At 38.9% G+C, this 18,074-nt stretch overlaps 1 protein-coding gene across 3 annotated transcripts in view; it reads left to right on the top strand.

Moving 5' to 3' along the window:
* REPS2 (RALBP1 associated Eps domain containing 2) overlaps positions 1 to 18,074 on the top strand; it is a 268,277-nt gene that overhangs the window by 74,569 nt on the left and 175,634 nt on the right. For 2 of the 3 annotated variants that reach the window (XM_043896996.1, XM_043896995.1), the window contains exons 3-4: positions 11,788 to 11,936; positions 14,452 to 14,575. In XM_043896996.1, the coding sequence (XP_043752931.1) occupies positions 11,788 to 11,936; positions 14,452 to 14,575 (273 nt within the window). Of the gene's footprint in view, positions 1 to 11,787; positions 11,937 to 14,448; positions 14,576 to 18,074 lie in introns of all 3 variants that reach the window. The other variant, XM_043896993.1, reaches the window with a different exon arrangement.

Raw genomic sequence — 18,074 nt, 5'->3', positions numbered from 1 at the left:
GAGAATCCCCATGCACAGAGAAGCCTGGCGGACTTCAGTCCACGGGTTGCAAAGAGTTGGACATGACGAGCAACTAAACACACATACATATATCCAGTTTTCTGGATTTCCTTCCCATTTAGGTCACCACAGAGCACTGAGGAGAGTTCCCTATGCTATACAGTAGGCTTTCATTAGTTATCTATTTTAACATAGTCAGTTCAGTTGAGTTCAGTCACTCAGTCATGTCTGACTCTCTGTGATCCCATGGACTGCAGCATGCCAGGCATCCCTGTCCATCGCCAACTACCAGAGTTTACTTTAAACTTATGTTCATTGAGTTGGTGATGCCATCCAACCATCTCATCCTCTGTTGTCCCCTTCTTCTCCTGCCTTCAGTCTTACCCAGCATCAGGGTCTTTTCCAATGAGTCAACGCTTCGCATCAGGTGGCCAAAGTATTGGAGTTTCAGCCTCAGCATCAGTCCTTCCAATGAATTTTAAGGACTGATTTCCTTTAGGATGGATTGGTTGGATCTTCTTGCTGTCCAAGGGACTCTCAAGAATATTCTCCAACACCACAATTCAAACGCATCAATTCTTCGGTGCTCAGCTTTCTTTATAGTCCAACTCTCACATCCATACATGACTACTGGACAAACCATAGTTTTGACTAGACAGACCTTTGTTGGCAAAGTAATGTCTCTGCTTTTTAATATGCTGTCTAGGTTGGTCATAACTTTTCTTCCAAGGAGCAAGCGTCTTTTAATTTCATAGCTGCAGTCACCATCTGCAGTGATTTTGGAGCCTCCCAAAATAAAGGCTCTCACTGTTTCCATTATTTCCCCATCTATTTCCCATGAAGTGATGGGACAAGATGCCATGATCTTAGTTTTCTTAATGTTGAGTTTTAAGCCAACTTTTTCACTCTCCTCTTTCACTTTCATCAAGAGGTTCTTTAGTTCTCCTTTGCTTTCTGCCATAAGGTTGATGTCATCTGCATATATGAGATTATTGATCTTTCTCCTGGCAGTCTTGATTCCTGCTTGTGCTTCATCCAGTCCAGCATTTCTCCTGATGTACTGTGCATGTAAGTTAAATAAGCAGGATGACAATATACAGCCTTGTCCTACTCCTTTCCCTATTTGGAACCAGTCTGTTGTTCCATGTCCAGTTCTAACTGTTGCTTCCTGACCTGTGTACAGATTTCACAAGAGGCAGGTCAGGTGATCTGGTATTCCATCTCTTCAAGAATTTTCCAGAGTTTGTTGTGGTCCACACAGTCAAAGGCTTTGGCATAGTCAATAAAGCAGAAGTAGATGTTTTTCTGGAACTCTCTTGCTTTTTTTGATAATCCAGTGGATATTGGCAATTTGATCTCTGTTTCCTCTGCCTTTTCTAAATCCAGCTTGAACATCTGGAAGCTCATGGTTCACATATTGCTGAAGCCTGGCTTGGAGAATTTTGAGCATTACTTTACTAGTGTGTGAGATGAGTGCGAAGAGTTGACTCATTGGAAAAGACCCTGATGCTGGGAGGGATTGGGGGCAGGAGGAGAAGGGGACGACAGAGGATGAGATGGCTGGATGGCATCACCGACTTGCTGGGCATGAGTTTGAGTAAATTCCAAGAGTTTGTGATGGACAGGAAGGCCTGGCATGCTGCGATTCATGGGGACACAAAGAGTCGGAAACAACTGAGTGACTGAACTGAACTGAACTGAACTGAACTGAGATGGGTGCAGTTATGCGGTAGTTTGAGTGTTATTTGGGATTGGAATGAAAAACCGACATTTTCTAGTCCTGTGGCCACTGCTGAGTTTTCCAAATTTACTGGCATATTGAGTGAAGCACTTTCACAGCAGCATCTTTTAGGATTTGAAATAGCTCAACTGGAATTCCATCACCTCCACTAGCTTTGTTCATAGTGATGCTTTCTAAGGCCCACTTGACTTCACATTCCAGGATGTCTGACTCTAGGTTGGTGACCACACCATCGTGATTATCTGGGTCATGAAGATCTTTTTTGTATAGTTCTTCTGTGTATTCTTGCTATCTCTTCTTAATATCTTCTGCTTCTGTTAGGTCCATACCATTGCTGTTCTTTATTGTGCCCATCTTTGCGTGAAATGTTCCCTTGGTATCTCTCATTTTCTTGAAGAGATCTCTAGATTTTTCCCATTCTATTGTTTTTCTCTATTTGTTTGCATTGATCGCTGAGGAAGTCTTTCTTACCTCTCCTTGCTCTTCTTTGGAACTCTGCCTTCAAATGGGTATATTTTTCCTTTTCTCCTTTGCCTTTGGCTTCTCTTCTATTCACAGCTATTTGTAAGGCCTCCTCAGACAACCATTTTGCCTTTTTGCATTTCTTTTCCATGGGGATGATCTTGGTCCCTGCCTCCTGTAAAGTGTCACAAACCTCTGTCCATAGTTCTTCAGGAACTCTATCAGATCTAATCCCTTGAATCTATTTCTCACTTCCACTGTGTAATCATAAGAGATTTGATTTAGGTCATACCTGAATACCTTGAGAACCCCATGAACAGTATGAAAAGGCAAAATGGTAGGATACTGAAAGAGGAACTACCCAGGTCGGTAGGTGCCCAATATGCTACTGGAGATCAGTGGAGAAATAACTCCAGAAAGAATGAAGACACAGAGCTAAATAAAAAACAATATCCAGTTGTGGATGTGACTGGTCATAGAAGCAAGGTCCAATGCTGTAAAGAGCAATATTGCATAGGAAACTGTAATGTTAGGTCCATGAATCAAGGCAAATTGGAAGTGGTCAAACAGGAGATGGCAAGAGTGAACGTCAACATTCTAGGAATCAGCGAACTAAAATGGACTGGAATGGGTGAATTTAACTCAGATGACCATTATATCTACTACTGTGGGCAGGAATCCCTTAGAAGAAATGGAGTAGCCATCATGGTCAACAAAAGAGTCCGAAATGCAGTACTTGGATGCAGTCTCAAAAATGACAGAGTGATCTCTGTTTGTTTCCAAGGTAAACCGTTCAACATCACGGTAATTCAAGCCTATGCCCTGACCAGTAATGCTGAAGAAGCTGAAGTTGAACGGTTCTATGAAGACCCACAAGACCTTTTAGAACTAACACCCAAAAAAAGATGTCATTTTCATTATAGGGGACTGGATGCAAAAGTAGGAAGTCAAGAAACACCTGGAGTAACAGGCAAATTTGGCCTTGGAGTACGGAATGAAGCATGGCAAAGGCTGATGGAGTTTTGCCAAGAGAACGCACTGGTCATAGCAAACACCCTCTTCCAACAACATAAGAGAAGACTACACATGGACATCACCAGATGGTCAACACCAAAATCAGATTGATTATATTCTTTGCAGCCAAAGATGGAGAAGCTCTATACAGTCAGCAAAAACAAGACCGGGAGCTGACTGTGGCTCAGATCATGAACTCCTTATTGCCAAATTCAGACGTAAATTGAAGAAAGTAGGGAAAACCACTAGACCATTCAGGTATGACCTAAATCAAATCCCTTATGACTATACAGTGGAAGTGAGAAATAGATTTGAGGGACTAGATCTGAGTGCTTGATGAACTATGGACAGAGGTTCGTGACATTGTACAGGAGACAGGGATCAAGACCATCCCCATGGAAAAGAAATGCAAAAAGGCAAAATGGTTGTCTGAGGAGGCCTTACAAATAGCTGTGAAAAGAAGAGAAGCAAAAAGCAAAGGAGAAAAGGAAAGACATTCCCATTTGAATGCAGAGTTCCAAAGACTAGCCAGGAGAGATAAGAAAGCCTTCCTCAGTGATCAGTGCAACGAAATAGAGGAAAACAACAGAATGGGAAAGACTAGAGATCTCTTCAAGAAAATTAGAGATACCAAGGGAACATTTCATGCAAAGATGGGCTCAATAAAGGACAGGAATGGTATGGACCTAACAGAAGCAGAAGATATTAAGAAGAGGTGGCAAGAATACACAGAAGAACTATACAAAAAAGATCTTCACGACCCAGATAATCATGATGGTGTGATCACTCACCTAGAGCCAGACATCCTGAAGTGAGAAGTCAAGTGGGCCTTAGAAAGCATCACTACAAACAAAGCTAGTGGAGGTGATGGAATTCCAGTTGAGCTATTTCAAATCCTGAAAGATGATGCTGTGAAAGTGCTGCACTCAATATGCCAGCAAATTTGGAAAACTCAGCAGTGGCCACAGGACTGGAAAAGGTCAGTTTTCATTCCAATCTCAAAGAAAGGCAACCCCAAAGAATGCTCAAACTACCACACGATTGCATTCATCTCACACGCTAGTAAAGTAATGCTCAAAATTCTCCAAGCCAGGCTTCAGCAATACGTGAACCGTGAACTTCCAGATGTTCAGGCTGGTTTTATTAAAGGCAGAGGAACCAGAGATCAAATTGCCAATATCCGCTGGATCATCGAAAAAGCAAGAGAGTTCCAGAAAAACATCTATTTCTGCTTTATTGACTATGCCAAAGCCTTTGACTGTGTGGATCACAATAAACTGTGGAAAATTCTGTAAGAGATGGGAATACCAGACCACCTGACCCACCTCTTGAGAAACCTGTATGCAGGTCAGGAAGCAACAGTTAGAACTGGACATGGACCAACAGACTGGTTCCAAATAGGAAAAGGAGTACGTCAAGGCTGTATATTGTCACTCTGCTTATTTAACTTATATGCAGAGTACATCATGAGAAACTCTGGGCTGGAAGAAGCACAAGCTGGAATCAAGATTGCTGGGAGAAATATCAATAAACTCAGATATGCTGATGACACCACCTTATGGCAGAAAGTGAAGAGGAACTAAAAAGACTTTTGATGAAAGTGAAAGAGGAGAGTGAAAATGTTGGCTTAAAGCTCAACATTTGAAAAACTAAGATCATGGCATCTGGTCCCATCACTTCATGGGAAATAGATAGGGAAACAGTGAAAGCAGTGTCAGACTTTATTTTTCTAGGCTCCAAAGTCACTGCAGATGGTGACTGCAGCCATGAAATTAAAAGACACTTACTCCTTGGAAGGAAAGTTATGACCAACCTAGATAGCATATTAAAGAGCAGAGACATTACTTTGCCAACAAAGGTCCTTCTGGTCAAGGCTATGGTTTTTCCAGTGGTCATGTATGGATGTGAGAGTTGGACTGTGAAGAAAGCTGAGGGCTGAAAAATTGATGCTTCTGAACTGTGGTGTTGGAGAAGACTCTTGAGAGTCCCTTGGACTGTAAGGAGCTCCAACCAGTCCATCCTAAAGGAGATAAGTCCTGGGTGTTCATTGGAAGGACTGATGCTGAAGCTGAAACTCCAAAACTTTGGCCACCTCATGTGAAGAGTTGACTCATTGGAAAAGACCCTGATGCTGGGAGTGATTGGGGGCAGGAGGAGAAGGGGACGACTGAGAATGAGATGGCTGGATGGCATCACCAACTTGATGTGCATGAGTTTGAGTAAACTCCGGGAGTTGGTGATGGACAGGGTGGCCTGGTGTGCTGCATTTCATGGGGTCACAGAGTCGGACACGACTGAGTGACTGAACTGAACTGAACTGATACATGAATGGTCTAGTGGTTTTCCATACTTTCTTCAATTTCAGTCTGAATTTGGCAATAAGGAGTTCATGATCTGAGCCGCAGTCAGCTCCCGGTCTTGTTTTTGCTGACTGTATAGAGCTTCTCCATCTTTGGCTGCAAAGAATATAATCAATCTGATTTTGGTGTTGACCATCTGGTGATGTCCATGTGTAGAGTCTTCTCTTTTGTTGTTGGAAGAGGGTGTTTGCTATGACCAGTGCGTTCTCTTGGCAAAACTCCATCAGCCTTTGCCCTGTTTCATTCTGTACTTCAAAGCCAAATTTGCCTGTTATTCCAGGTATTTCTTGACTTCCTACTCTTGCATTCCAGTCCCCCATAATGAAAAGGATATCTTTTTTGGGTGTTAGTTCTAGAACGTCTTGTGGGTCTTCATAGAACCTTTCAACTTCAGCTTCTTCAGCATTACTGTTCGGGAGATAGACATTATACATAGTAGGATATGTATGTCAATACCAATCTCCCATTTCATCCTATCCACATTTCCCCCTTGGTATCCATATGTTTATTCTGTAAATCTGTGTCTCTGTTTTGGAGTAATGTTTTAAATGTGTACAAAGATGTAGGATTATAAAGGATAACAGTTACAACTGACCCTTGAACTACTCGAGAGTTTGTCCAGTCACTAGAGCACGGCAGGCTCCCTTGTGCTTCATTATCTGCTGTAGTTTGCTCAGATTCATGTCCATTGAGTCAGTGATGCTATCTAATCATCTCATCCTCTGCTGCCCACTTGTCGTCCTGCCCTCAGTCTTTCCCAGCATCAAAGTCTTTTTCCAGTGTGTTGGCTCTTTGCATCAGGTGACCAAAGTATTGGAGCTTCAGCTTCAGCCTCAGTCCTTCCAGTGAATAGTCAGGGTTGATTTCCTTTAGGACAGACTAGTTTGATCTCCTTGCAGTCCAAGGGACTCTCGAGAATCTTCTCTAACACCACAATTCAAAAGTATCAGTTCTTTGATGCTCAGCCTTCTTTATGGTCCAGTTCTCACATCCATACATGGCTATTGGAAAAACCATAGCTTTGACTATATGGACCTTTGTCAGCACAATTATGTCTCTGCTTTTTAATACACTGTCTATATTTTTCATACTGGAGCAGGTGTCAAGTAGTAGCTGGTTTGTAGTGTTTTTGTGAGCATAAAATTGGGTAATCCTTTGGCCAGGCATCTAAACTGTGCTATCTCATATGGTAGCCATTAGTCCTGTGAAAGTGACTATAGAGCATTTAAAATGTGTTTAGTGCCAGTGAGAAATTGAATTTTAATTAAAGCAGCAATTTAAATTACTTAAAATTTACATTAAAAGCTCAAGTAACATAAAATATTTTTCCATTAAATGAAACTTTATTGTTTTAGTAAGATTATGTTTTAGTTTAAGCACTGTATTGTATAAGACAGGCATCAGCAAACTTTTCCTGTAAAGGGCTAGGTAGTGGATATTTTAGGCTTTGTGAGCTATATGGCTTTTATTGCACATATCCAACTCTGCTTTTGAACTGGAAAAGCAGAATGTGTAAACAAAAGAGCATGGCTGTGTTCCAGTAAAACTTTATTTATGGATATTGAAATTTATATTTCATAATTTTCACATCATGAATCATTTTTCTTTTGATGTTTTCCAAGCATTCAAAAATGTAAAACCTATTGTTTTTTAATGAAAATACAATTTTTAAAAACTGAAGTATACTTTGATGTATAGTATTATATAAGTTACAGGTGTATGATATAGTGATTCACACACAGGTTTTAAAGGTTATACTCCATTTATACTTATAAAATATTGGCTATGTTCCCTGTGTTGTATAATACATGCTTGTAGCTTATTTTGTACATAATAGTTTATACTTATACTACTACTATATAGTACTCATGAGCTATATGGAAATAGACAGCAGGTTGAATGTGGCTCATAGATATATCCCAAGATTGATGAATTCATGTTTCTCAAAAGTAATTTATAAGACTGTGCACAGCAGCTATATTCATAATGGCTCTAAACTGAAAACAACCTAAATGTTCATCACAGAGAGTGGGTTTAAAAATTTTCAGTATATTCATAAAAGTGGATTACTCCATAGCAGTGAAAAAGAATGAACTGTCTTTAGATGATTATGTTGTACATTGGATGATTATCACAAAGTGTTATCAGAAAAGCTAGTTACAAAGATTAATATTGTATGATTCCATTATGTGAAGTTCTATAGTGGCAAAGGTAATCTGTGGATTTAGAAATTAGAATACATTGCTCAGTGGGACAAGGGGAGATGATTAACTAGAAAGGGATATGAAAGCACTTTGGGTATTTGTTATGAGGTTATATATACATTTGTTAAACGTCTTCAAATGAGGCTTCCTGATAGCTCAGTGGTAAAGAATCTGCCTGCCAATGCAGGAGACACAGAATTGATCCCTGATCTGGGAAGATCCCACATGCTGTGGAGCAACTAAGTCTGTGCACCACAACTATTGAGCCTGTGCTCTAGAGTCTGGGAGCCACAACTGCTGAAGCCTGTGCTCCCTAGAATCTGTGCCCTGCACCAAGAGAAGCCACTGCAATGAGAAACAAACCCTTGCCGCAACTAGAGAAAAGCCTGCGGCAATGAAGACCCAGCGCGGCCAAAAATAAACAAATTTTTAAAAGTCTTCAAATCCATGGCTGATTCAAAGAATAAAAAAAAATAAAATAAAATTAAAAAAAAAAAAAAGTCTTCAAATAGTTAAGCTCTGTGTACATCATCATCATCCCTCCATACAAAATACTCTTTACAAAATTTTAGAAGAACTCAATTATTTTTTTACTTTTAACATTATAGTATTTCTTAGTAACATCTAGATCTCTGGCCATAGAGGTCCATATTGCTTCATAGCAACCATCAGCCAAACTGTGCTTTTACAGTAGGGCAGCCAGTAGCCATACTACTGCAGCTCCTGAGTGCCTGAAATGTGGTGTATCTGAATTGAGGTCTGTGGTACAGGGACGTACACATGGGGTTTAAAGCATTAGTCTGAAAAGAGAATGTAAACTATTATATTAATTTTTATCTTGTTACATGCTGTCATTGATAACATTGGGTTAAAATATACTAAATTAATTTCACCTCTGTTTTTTGCTTTTTTTAAGTTGAAAAATATTAGTTGTGACAAAATATACATAATATAAAATCATCTTAACCATTTTTAAGTATACAGTTCAGTAGTGTTACGTATATCCACATTGTTGTGCAACCAATCTGCCTACATTGCAAGGTGGAAACTCCACCCCCATTAAACAACTCCCCAGTCCCCTTCCCTCCAGCCTCTGGCATCCACCGTTCTACCTTCTGTTTCCATGAGTTTGATGATTGATCTGTCATGTAAGTGAAACCATGCAGTATTTGTATTTTTTCACTGGCTTCTTCACTTAACATTTTTTTTTGTTAATGTAGCTACTATACAATTTACTATGATACATGTGGCTGCGATTATATTTCTCAGTTCAGTTCAATCACTCAGTCATGTCCGACTCTGCGACCCCATGGACTGCAGCATGCCAGGCCTCCTTGTCCATCACCAACTCCCGGAGTTTACTCGAACTCATGTCCATTGAGTCGGTGATGCCATCCAACCATCTCATCCTCTGTTGTCCCCTTCTCCTCCCACCTTCACTCTTTCCCAGCATCAGGATCTTTTGAAGACAGTGCACAGCAGCTGCTTCTTTGTAATTAATCTTTCATTACTGTGTTTATGCTGCTTATGTTTTTTCTAATGAATTGAGGAGATTGATGTATTTCTAATATTCATGACTCCATCAAACATGGGAAAACAAAGGATTTTTCCCTTAGAGGATCACATGTTTAAAAAAGCAGAGACATAATTTTGTTTGTGGAAGGGAAAAACAGTCATTTCTATTTAATATACAAAGCATTTCTGTTTTCAAAGAATACAACCTAAGATACCATTATGAGACAAATGATTGCTGTGCTCATTGTGTCCTTGGCCCCTGTCAGTATTTTATTTGAACTCTTAGTTTGTTTCCTATCTGCTAATTTAATTCAGTTTGGGAGAAAAGATTCTAACCAATTACTGCAGATAGATCTTCTCCTGTGATTACGTGACATATATCACTGGATAGTAGGTACTTTATTGATTAATTTTCTAATAAAGTTTTGCTGTTAAATTTGCTGTACATATGACTGTGAAACAACATTTAGACTGAATGTTGACAAACTATAGTTTTGCTTTTCACTTTTAAAAAGCTTGTAGCATAAAAAAAAGCTTGCACCACCTTAGGAAAAATAGCACTTTCATTAGTTTTGAATAATAGGAATATCAGTATATATGGTTACAATTCTGTTAAGTAAAAGTTGTTTAAAGCCTTGAAAACAAAGAAAGTATGAGAGAAATTCAGCTGTATTTTGTCTTCCGCTGTCTGAGGGAGGTAGATTCTTTCCCAGGTGAACAATTCTGGAGAAATGCCATAGCCAGGGAAGGAGAATTTGTGATATGACAGTGTCCTAAAGGACAGCTAGGGGCCCTAGTGTAGTAGTTGATATTCACCAACCAGGTTTGTGTTCCATTGTTCCTGGAGTTATCTGTTAAACACCAGTGAAACACTGGTCAGGGAGCTTACAAGTGCCGAACATTTCCTTTTTTTTTTCTTCTCTTTCCAGATAGGGCTTGTAAGTAGCGTCATCCTCTTGTGGGCAGATTAGAGTACAAGTTATTTTATGTGATCTTGTTCAATTTTTTTAAGATCCTTTTTTTCAGACTGAGCTGTAATAAATACCTTTCTGAGAAGAGAACCATAGGATTAGCTCATATTTCTTTTACTGAGAATCTAGACTTTCTTTTCTCTTGCCTTCTTTCTTTTGAAGTCCAGTCCTGCCTTGAGTGCTGAAGAGCTGCCAGGGTTAGGAAATAATAAAATATTAAAAATGGTGGCCATAATCTCTTTAGGGGAAAGTCTTGGTTTAATTTTCCAGATTGGTTATTCTATTCATGTCTCTTGGGCTCTTGGCTGATTGATCACGCAGGGATTTGTCATATTGCCTACTTCTTTGAATTGAATGTGGACATAGCAACTAAAAATAAACATGATGTGGATATTAGAGAACCAGGGGCCTTCTTTGCCTGGGGAGCTGAGATACTGCTTGCTGTTGCTAAGATGTTATCTGGCTGTAACACAGCAGCGATCATTGGAAGTGCAGCTGTGTTTTTGGAAGAGCAAGCTAAGGGAAGGCAAAGGCACACTGATGAATATTATCCTAAACAATGAATCCAGATGCAAATCATTATGCCTAATCCAGAATATTATACCCATTTTTGGTGTTCTTTGTGCTGTATTATTGTGTGTGATTTGCTCTGCTGAGAACTTGAAGTGTGCCAAAGTATCATTTCTGTTTTCAGAATAGTTTTGTCAGAAATTTGAAAGGTAAGTAAAAATACACCAGGCTGTTGCATTTCAGCTCTTTGTGGTATTGAGTGTGGCTAATGGTTTTGACAGTAGAATTTGACTGAACGTTGGATTGATTGATCTAACTTGATGCCATTTTCCTTATTACATTACAAAAAGACAACTGGAGATTGTGTGTGAACATTCCTTGAACAATAACATAGGATGAGAACGTGTTGTATCCAGTAAGTTTGCCCTGGGAATGAGGGGCCTTTCTTTTTTTTTTTTTTGGAATGAGGGGCCTTTCTATAGGGCAGCGGCACTGACCTATGAAGAGCCAGCTCTGCCACAGATATGCTGTGTCATCTTAGCTCCTTCTGGTCTGTTTCCACATCTGTAAAAGAAGGGTAATGATCATCTTACTGTAGCGAGTTGTGAGGATTAAATGAGTTAATATTTGCAGATCTTAATATAGTCTCTGGCATATAATAAACACTATATAAGTTTGCCTGCTACTGTTGTCACTTGACACTGATTTCTACCATGTCACATCCCTTTTCTTGGTGCCAAACTAAAGGCTGAAATGGAAGATCTGTCCAAAACCTGAATTTGTTCTAGAATGATTGGACAGCATTTAAAAATGTTGAGCCAAGATACCTTGCTAAACTGTAGCACATGACATTATTATAGGAGTCTTTATTGTGTTGAAATCAGATTTAATCTATATTTAGTGCTCTGGAATTTTTCCTCAAAAGTGACTCATCTTTTGGCCATTGAGTTCCCCTTTTTGCAGTTTTCAAATAAAATCTCACTTGAGCTTCTTTGATTCTGCTCCTAAAGAACTGCCGCTGCCTCGCTTTATGATGTCAAAGACTGATGCTGAAATCCGGTTTGGGAACACGACTGAGCTTCATGGAGCTAAAGTTCAGATTCCATATTTAATCACAGAAAAAAATACCTTCAAAAGAATCGACGATGAGGATAAACAGGTAAATAGTCTGATCAGGCATGTCTGTTTGCTTCTGACCATGAACCCTCACAGAGCAGTGCCTCATAGCTGCTGTCAAACTTCCAGTTCCTTGAATTGCACCATCTGGGATACAATTATAGGCTTGGAGTGTGCCTATAAAGTTTCCTTGTAGCAAGAAGAAGAGGCTGATGCATAGCAATTACCATGAGCCATCTCTGGGCCATTTAGAGCCTACTTTAATGTAGAATTGTGTCTCAAGTAAGGCTACTGCTTTAACACACTTATTTGATTTATCTAACCACCATTTCCAAATGGGTTTTTTGAAATGTAACTTCTAGGAGTTTTTAATAAGTGCTTTTTTCCAAAAATCTGGTTTCTCTGGTTAAGTGTGGTTGGAGAGCGCTGTTTCATGCCTTATTCTTGGGGGAAAGGCTAAATACTTGGTCTTAGACATTCACGGTGCACATTAGCACAGTAAAGGCCCTGACAAGTCCTGCAATAAAGAGACCTGGAGATTGGCATGTACTAAACTTCTTTCACCAGGGAATCCCTTCTTGGAGGGCCATCTTGGGAAATGCTGCCTTTACATGTACAGGTCAGGAACAATAATAGGGTGGACAGGCTTTTAAAATTAGACCACTAATTGCAATAGTCAGATAGTGATGAGTAGAGAGAAAAGTGTAAAATTCCAGATGAGTAAGTCTGTCAATAAGAGGTAAAATAGACTTACACATTAGTGAGCACTCAGAGCATAAAGGTACTTGCAATGAAGATACTGAATTATGCAGAAAAGTCAAATCATATTCAATGTAGTACCTTCTATATGGAAAAGAAATTTGTCATGTTTTAGACCAATAAAAATGTTTTTCAAATGCAATGACTATTAAAGGATTAAGTTGGAAAACTAATGTATATGGTTCACCCTAATAATGCTGGATATTTAAAGTATTGTTGCAGTTTTCATATTTAAGTGACATATAGTATGTTCTGTTGTATAACATCCTAATTCTGATACATTTTAAACTAGTTCTTCAGGGATTTATATAAAAAGGAGTACAGGCATACCTTGGAGACAGTGCAGGTTCAGTTTCAGACCACTGCAGTAGTCACACGAGTTTTTGGTTTCCTAGTGCTTACAAAAGTTAGATTTACACTATACTGTAGTCTACTAAGTGTGCAATAGCATTGTGGCTAAAAAACCGTAATGTATATATCTTATTTAAAAAAATGCTTTATTGCTAAAAACTGCTAACTTACCATCTCAGCAAGTAGTAGTAACATCAAACCTCACTGATTACACATTGCCATAAAAATACAATAATGAAAATGTTTGAAATATTGTTAAGGATTGTCAAAATGTGACACAGATATGGAGTGAGCAAATGCTATTGGAAAAACGGTGCTGGTAGACTTGCTTGATGCAGGGTTGCCATAAACTAGGTTGTTTTTTTTTTTTAAAAAGTAATAGCTGTGAAGTGCAATGACATGAGGTATGCCTATATCAGAATCTTCAGCCAGTACTCTTTGGCATGCTTTCCCACCAGCATTTGGAGAGGAATGAGGGCCCACTATCCCAGGATGATTGATGCTCTGGGAACTTTCAGGCCCATCCCCTGGCAGTGTCACTGAGGACACATCCTTTTGCTTCAGTCTGGATTTATGCTAGGCCCACCCAGTCTGTGGTTGTGAACTTATAATTCAAAGCAAATATTCTTTCTTTTTACTTGAAAAAGAGTACTTGATTGGTATCTCAGATTGAATTACTATTATTATTATTTTTGACTAAGAACACCTATATAGTCTCTATGCTGATAAAAAGTATAGTTTCCTTGTTACCAGTCTATTAGTAGCATGAAAAAAAAGAGAGGAAACCCAGTAGCTGAGTAATAGTAAAACGCCAAGTAATAATAGCTTGTCTCGCCTGTGGTCCTACATAAAGTTCACATTTGAATTGAGATTTGTACTTTATTAAGGTGCCATCCTACTGTTTAGGAGTAGGCTAGTTGGAGTTTACCCATAATGAATTGTTTTGGAATTTCTCAGTATAAAAAAGTTGACATTTTACTTTGGCTAGACAGCTCCAAGAATATTTAACATTACCATTTAAAATATTTTAAAAATATCCACATTGTTGGAAAACTTGATAAATGTAGATCTAGGAAATAAGAGCCTTTATTAATGAGTGAAAATTGAATCTGTTCACAAAGAGATCAAAATTGTGGAGTATGAATGTTATTTCATGTGATCAGTTGTCTTTTGTTTTCCCAAGGAAAATATTATTGGAGTAACTAGAAGTGTGTTAGGCTTGTTTTAGTAATTTAGGTAACTGAGTTCTGGAGAGGCTATTTTCTGAGAGACTTTTGAATCCCCAGACAGTGCTTTTTAACCAAGCTGCGTTTTTGAGAAAACATCTTCATTTGTTAAAGCAGTCGGCTTACTGGCAGTAGAGTTGCATTATACTTCAAAACTGCAGCTCAGAGCACCAGGCTCCTTGAGTGATTCCCTCTGAACTCTGCTCTGATTCTTTGAAGCAGGAAACGCAGTCTCCCTCGATGTCACCTCTTGCCTCCCCTCCTTCTTCCCCGCCTCATTACCAGAGGGTGCCCTTGAGCCATGGCTACAGCAAACTGCGGAGCAGCACGGAGCAGATGCATTCAGGTAAGAGGCCAGCTGTCCCAGGCAGTATCTTAGAGACACTTTCCTCTATCAGTCAGCCATGCGACCAGTTTCTGAGTCTCCTGACTTATCTCTGGCTCTGTAAACCGGACTCAGTTTAATTTTATACTCTCAAGCAAGGTTTAAAAATAATATAAAATGAAATCTATATTAGTAATGCCTTGTTTTCTGTCCTACAAACTAGTTCATCTTTAGACTTGTAGATAATGATTTAGATGATTTAATCCTTCATTTACAAATTTTATTACATAGGAACATAGCACATGAAGAATTTGTATTGTTTTGGAATTCTTATTCCTTTCTGCAAACATACCAAACTTATTTATATGATACCTGCTCTCATGAAACTACTTAAAAAATAGAATTCTGCAGAAGAGTTGATTCAACCTTTAAAGACTGAGCACATAAGTGAAAATATTTAGCTCTTGTGCTTGAGAATAAGAATAATAAGAGAAATGCCAGGGGAAGCATTGTGTTGAGGTGTGTGAAGTACCCAATTGTGGCCTTGCTTGCTTGCTCACATTTTTGTTACGTTGACTCTGTTAGTGGTAAAATATGTTAGTTGGTTGTGAGAATGACTTGTACAGTTGGCTGCCTAGGCTGCAGTGCTTAAAGCTCCACAAATTCACTGCAGCATCTTGTCCTTGTGGAGTTCAGGCTCCTAGCTGAAGATATGACCTTTAAAGGTATTCTAGAATTGTATATCTGTAACCCCCCACCCTTTTTATTCTGTGAGCTGTAACTGAAAATGACCCAGTTTCTGCAGGTTTTTGCTGCACTGAAAATAGTGATGACTTCTAGAGGGACACAGATAAAAGTGTGCTAGACTGAGAGGCTATAATCTTGCTGAAAGAAGCAGGTATGGCATGATGGGAAAATCTTTTTTTCCTTAATTTTTCTTTATTTATTTTTGGCTGTGTTGGGTCTTTGTTGCTTTGCACAGACTTTCTCTAGTTGCAGCAAGTGGGGACTACTCTTTGTTATGGTACTCAGGCTTCGCATTGTGGTGGCTTCTCTTCTTGTGGAGTACAGGGTCTAGGCACATGAGCTTCAGTAGTTGCAGCTCTCAGGCTCAGTAGTTGTGGCTTATGGGTTTAGTTGCCCTGTGGCACGTGGAATCTTCCTGGACCAGGGATCAAATACATATCCCTTGCATTAGGAGGCAGATTCCTATCCACTGTGTCACCAGGGAAGTCCTGGGAAAATCTTTTGATTGGAATCAGAAGATGAGGGTTTATGTGACTAGCTATGTGACCTTGGGCAAGCTACTTACTACTCTGAACCATGATTTTCCTTTCTTCTTTTGAAACAGAGTAATAGTATTCTGTAGGGCTGTTGTGAGTATTAGCGAGAACATGAGTATAAGGGAATAGGAATGAAAAATCACTCCCCTGGAACTTGAGTGTCCCATTGGTGTCTGAAATGAAATGAGATTGAGAATTCTTCATTTTTCTCTTATAGTCTCTCCTGCCGAATTTCCCTGTTTTTAGAAGTGGATTTTTTTTTCTTAATTTTATCTAGCTTTGAAAGTTGGAGTCCTATGCCTAGCATGGTGCCTAGTTTTTGGTTTTTAATTCAAAGGTGAGTCATTTTTGTTCTACTGAGTCACCAGGTTCTACCCTGTCTTTTTTTGGTTATTATTCCTTAAAAAATCTGCCTGTACCAGCTTTCTCTCCTTCATACTCCATTTCTCCTCATTCCATTCAAATTGGGCTTTCATTCCCCCAGTGTCAAGGAAACAACCTGCTTTTCTTTGTTGTTGACTTTTAGAAGCTTGTGTCAAGGTTGTCCATGCTTTCATTCTTTCTTAGCCTTTTTAAAAAAAGTGAGGTAAAATTTGCATGTGATAAAATGCACACTTTTAAAGTCTTCAATTTGAGTTTAACAAATGGATATACCCATGTATCTACCACTTTTATCGTGGATAAAATATTTTCTTACCATATGATCCAGCAGTTCTACTGCTGAGTATATATCTGAAAAAAATAAAGGCACGAATTTGAAAAACTTCATGCACCCCAGCATTCTGAGCAGTATTATTTACAATAGCCAAGATACAGAAGCAACCTAAGTGTCTATCAGCAGATGAATGAAGAAAGAAGATATACACATACATACATATACACAATGGAATATTGAGTCATAAAAAAGAATGAAATTTTACCATTTGTAACAACATGGATGGATCTAAAGGGTATTATCTTTAGTGAAATAAGGCAGAGAAAGAGAAATGATATCACTTATATGTAGAATCTAAAAAATTAAATAGGTGAATAAATTTAACAAAACAGAAACCTACTTACAGATACAGAGAACAAACCTAGTGGTTGAAAGTGGAGGGAGTAGGGGATTAATAGGTACAAACTACTTGGACTTCCCTGGTGGCACAGTAGATAAGAATCCACTGCCAATGCAGGGAACATGAATTTGATCCTTGGTCCAGGAAGATTCCATATGCCTTGGAGGAACTAAACCCAGGTGCCACAACTACTGAGCCCAAGCTCTAGAGCCTGCATGCCACAACTACTGAGCCTGAGCACTGCAATGAAGAGAGTAGCCCACGCAAAAGCAATGAAGACCCAGTGCAGCCCCCAAAAATGGTTCATTTAAGAGGTACAAACTACTATGTATAAACTACATAAGCTACAAGGATATATTATGCAGCACAGGGAGATATAGCAATTATTTTATAATAACTTTAAATGGAATATAATCTATAAAAATACTGTAATCACCATGCTAAAAGTATATTGTAAATCAACTGTATACTTCAATAAAAAGTCTGCCTGACATTAAAACCAATATTTCTGTCACCTCAGAGATGCCCCTTTCCAGTCACTTTCTCTGTGCTCCCTGCCTCCCCCATGCAAACATAGTTCTGATTTTTATCCCTGTAGATTAGTTTTGCTTCTTCTAGAAACTCATGTAAATGGAATCATAGTGAATGACCGGGTGTCTTTTCCTCAGCACAGTGGTTGAGATTCTTCATGTTACGTGTCTAAGCAGTTTGTTCCTGTTAATATATTACTCAGTGTTGTTCCACTGTATGAATGTATCATGGAGTGATGGTCCATTCTTCTGCTGATGAGTATTTAGGTTATTTCCAGCATTTGGCTGTTATGAATAAGGATGCTGCGAACACTTGTGTATGAGTCTTTTTGTGACATATGTCATTTTTCTGGCACCTGGGAGTGGAATTGATGTACCTTAGGGTAGGTATAAGAAACTAATAAAGAGTTTCACCAAGTGACTGCATACTCCCATAGGCAATGTATAAGAGTTCAGTGTTCCTTGCCAGCAGTTGGTACTCTGGTTTCTTTCTTCAGTGTTTTTAATCTTAGCTGTTCTGTTACATGTGAAGTGACATTTTCTTGTGGGCACTCATTTGTTCTTGAAACATTGTTTTCTAAGTTTCTGTTACCCCTTCCTTGTTTTTCTTCTACATCATGATCCCTAAACTTGAATTTATGCATTTTCAGAA

The sequence above is a fragment of the Cervus elaphus genome, chromosome X (genome assembly GCF_910594005.1).
Source record: "Cervus elaphus chromosome X, mCerEla1.1, whole genome shotgun sequence".
In the NCBI taxonomy this organism is placed as follows: Eukaryota; Metazoa; Chordata; class Mammalia; order Artiodactyla; family Cervidae; genus Cervus; species Cervus elaphus.
The sequence above is the reverse complement of the archived record's forward strand: the minus strand, read 5'-3'. Positions and strand labels throughout refer to the sequence as shown.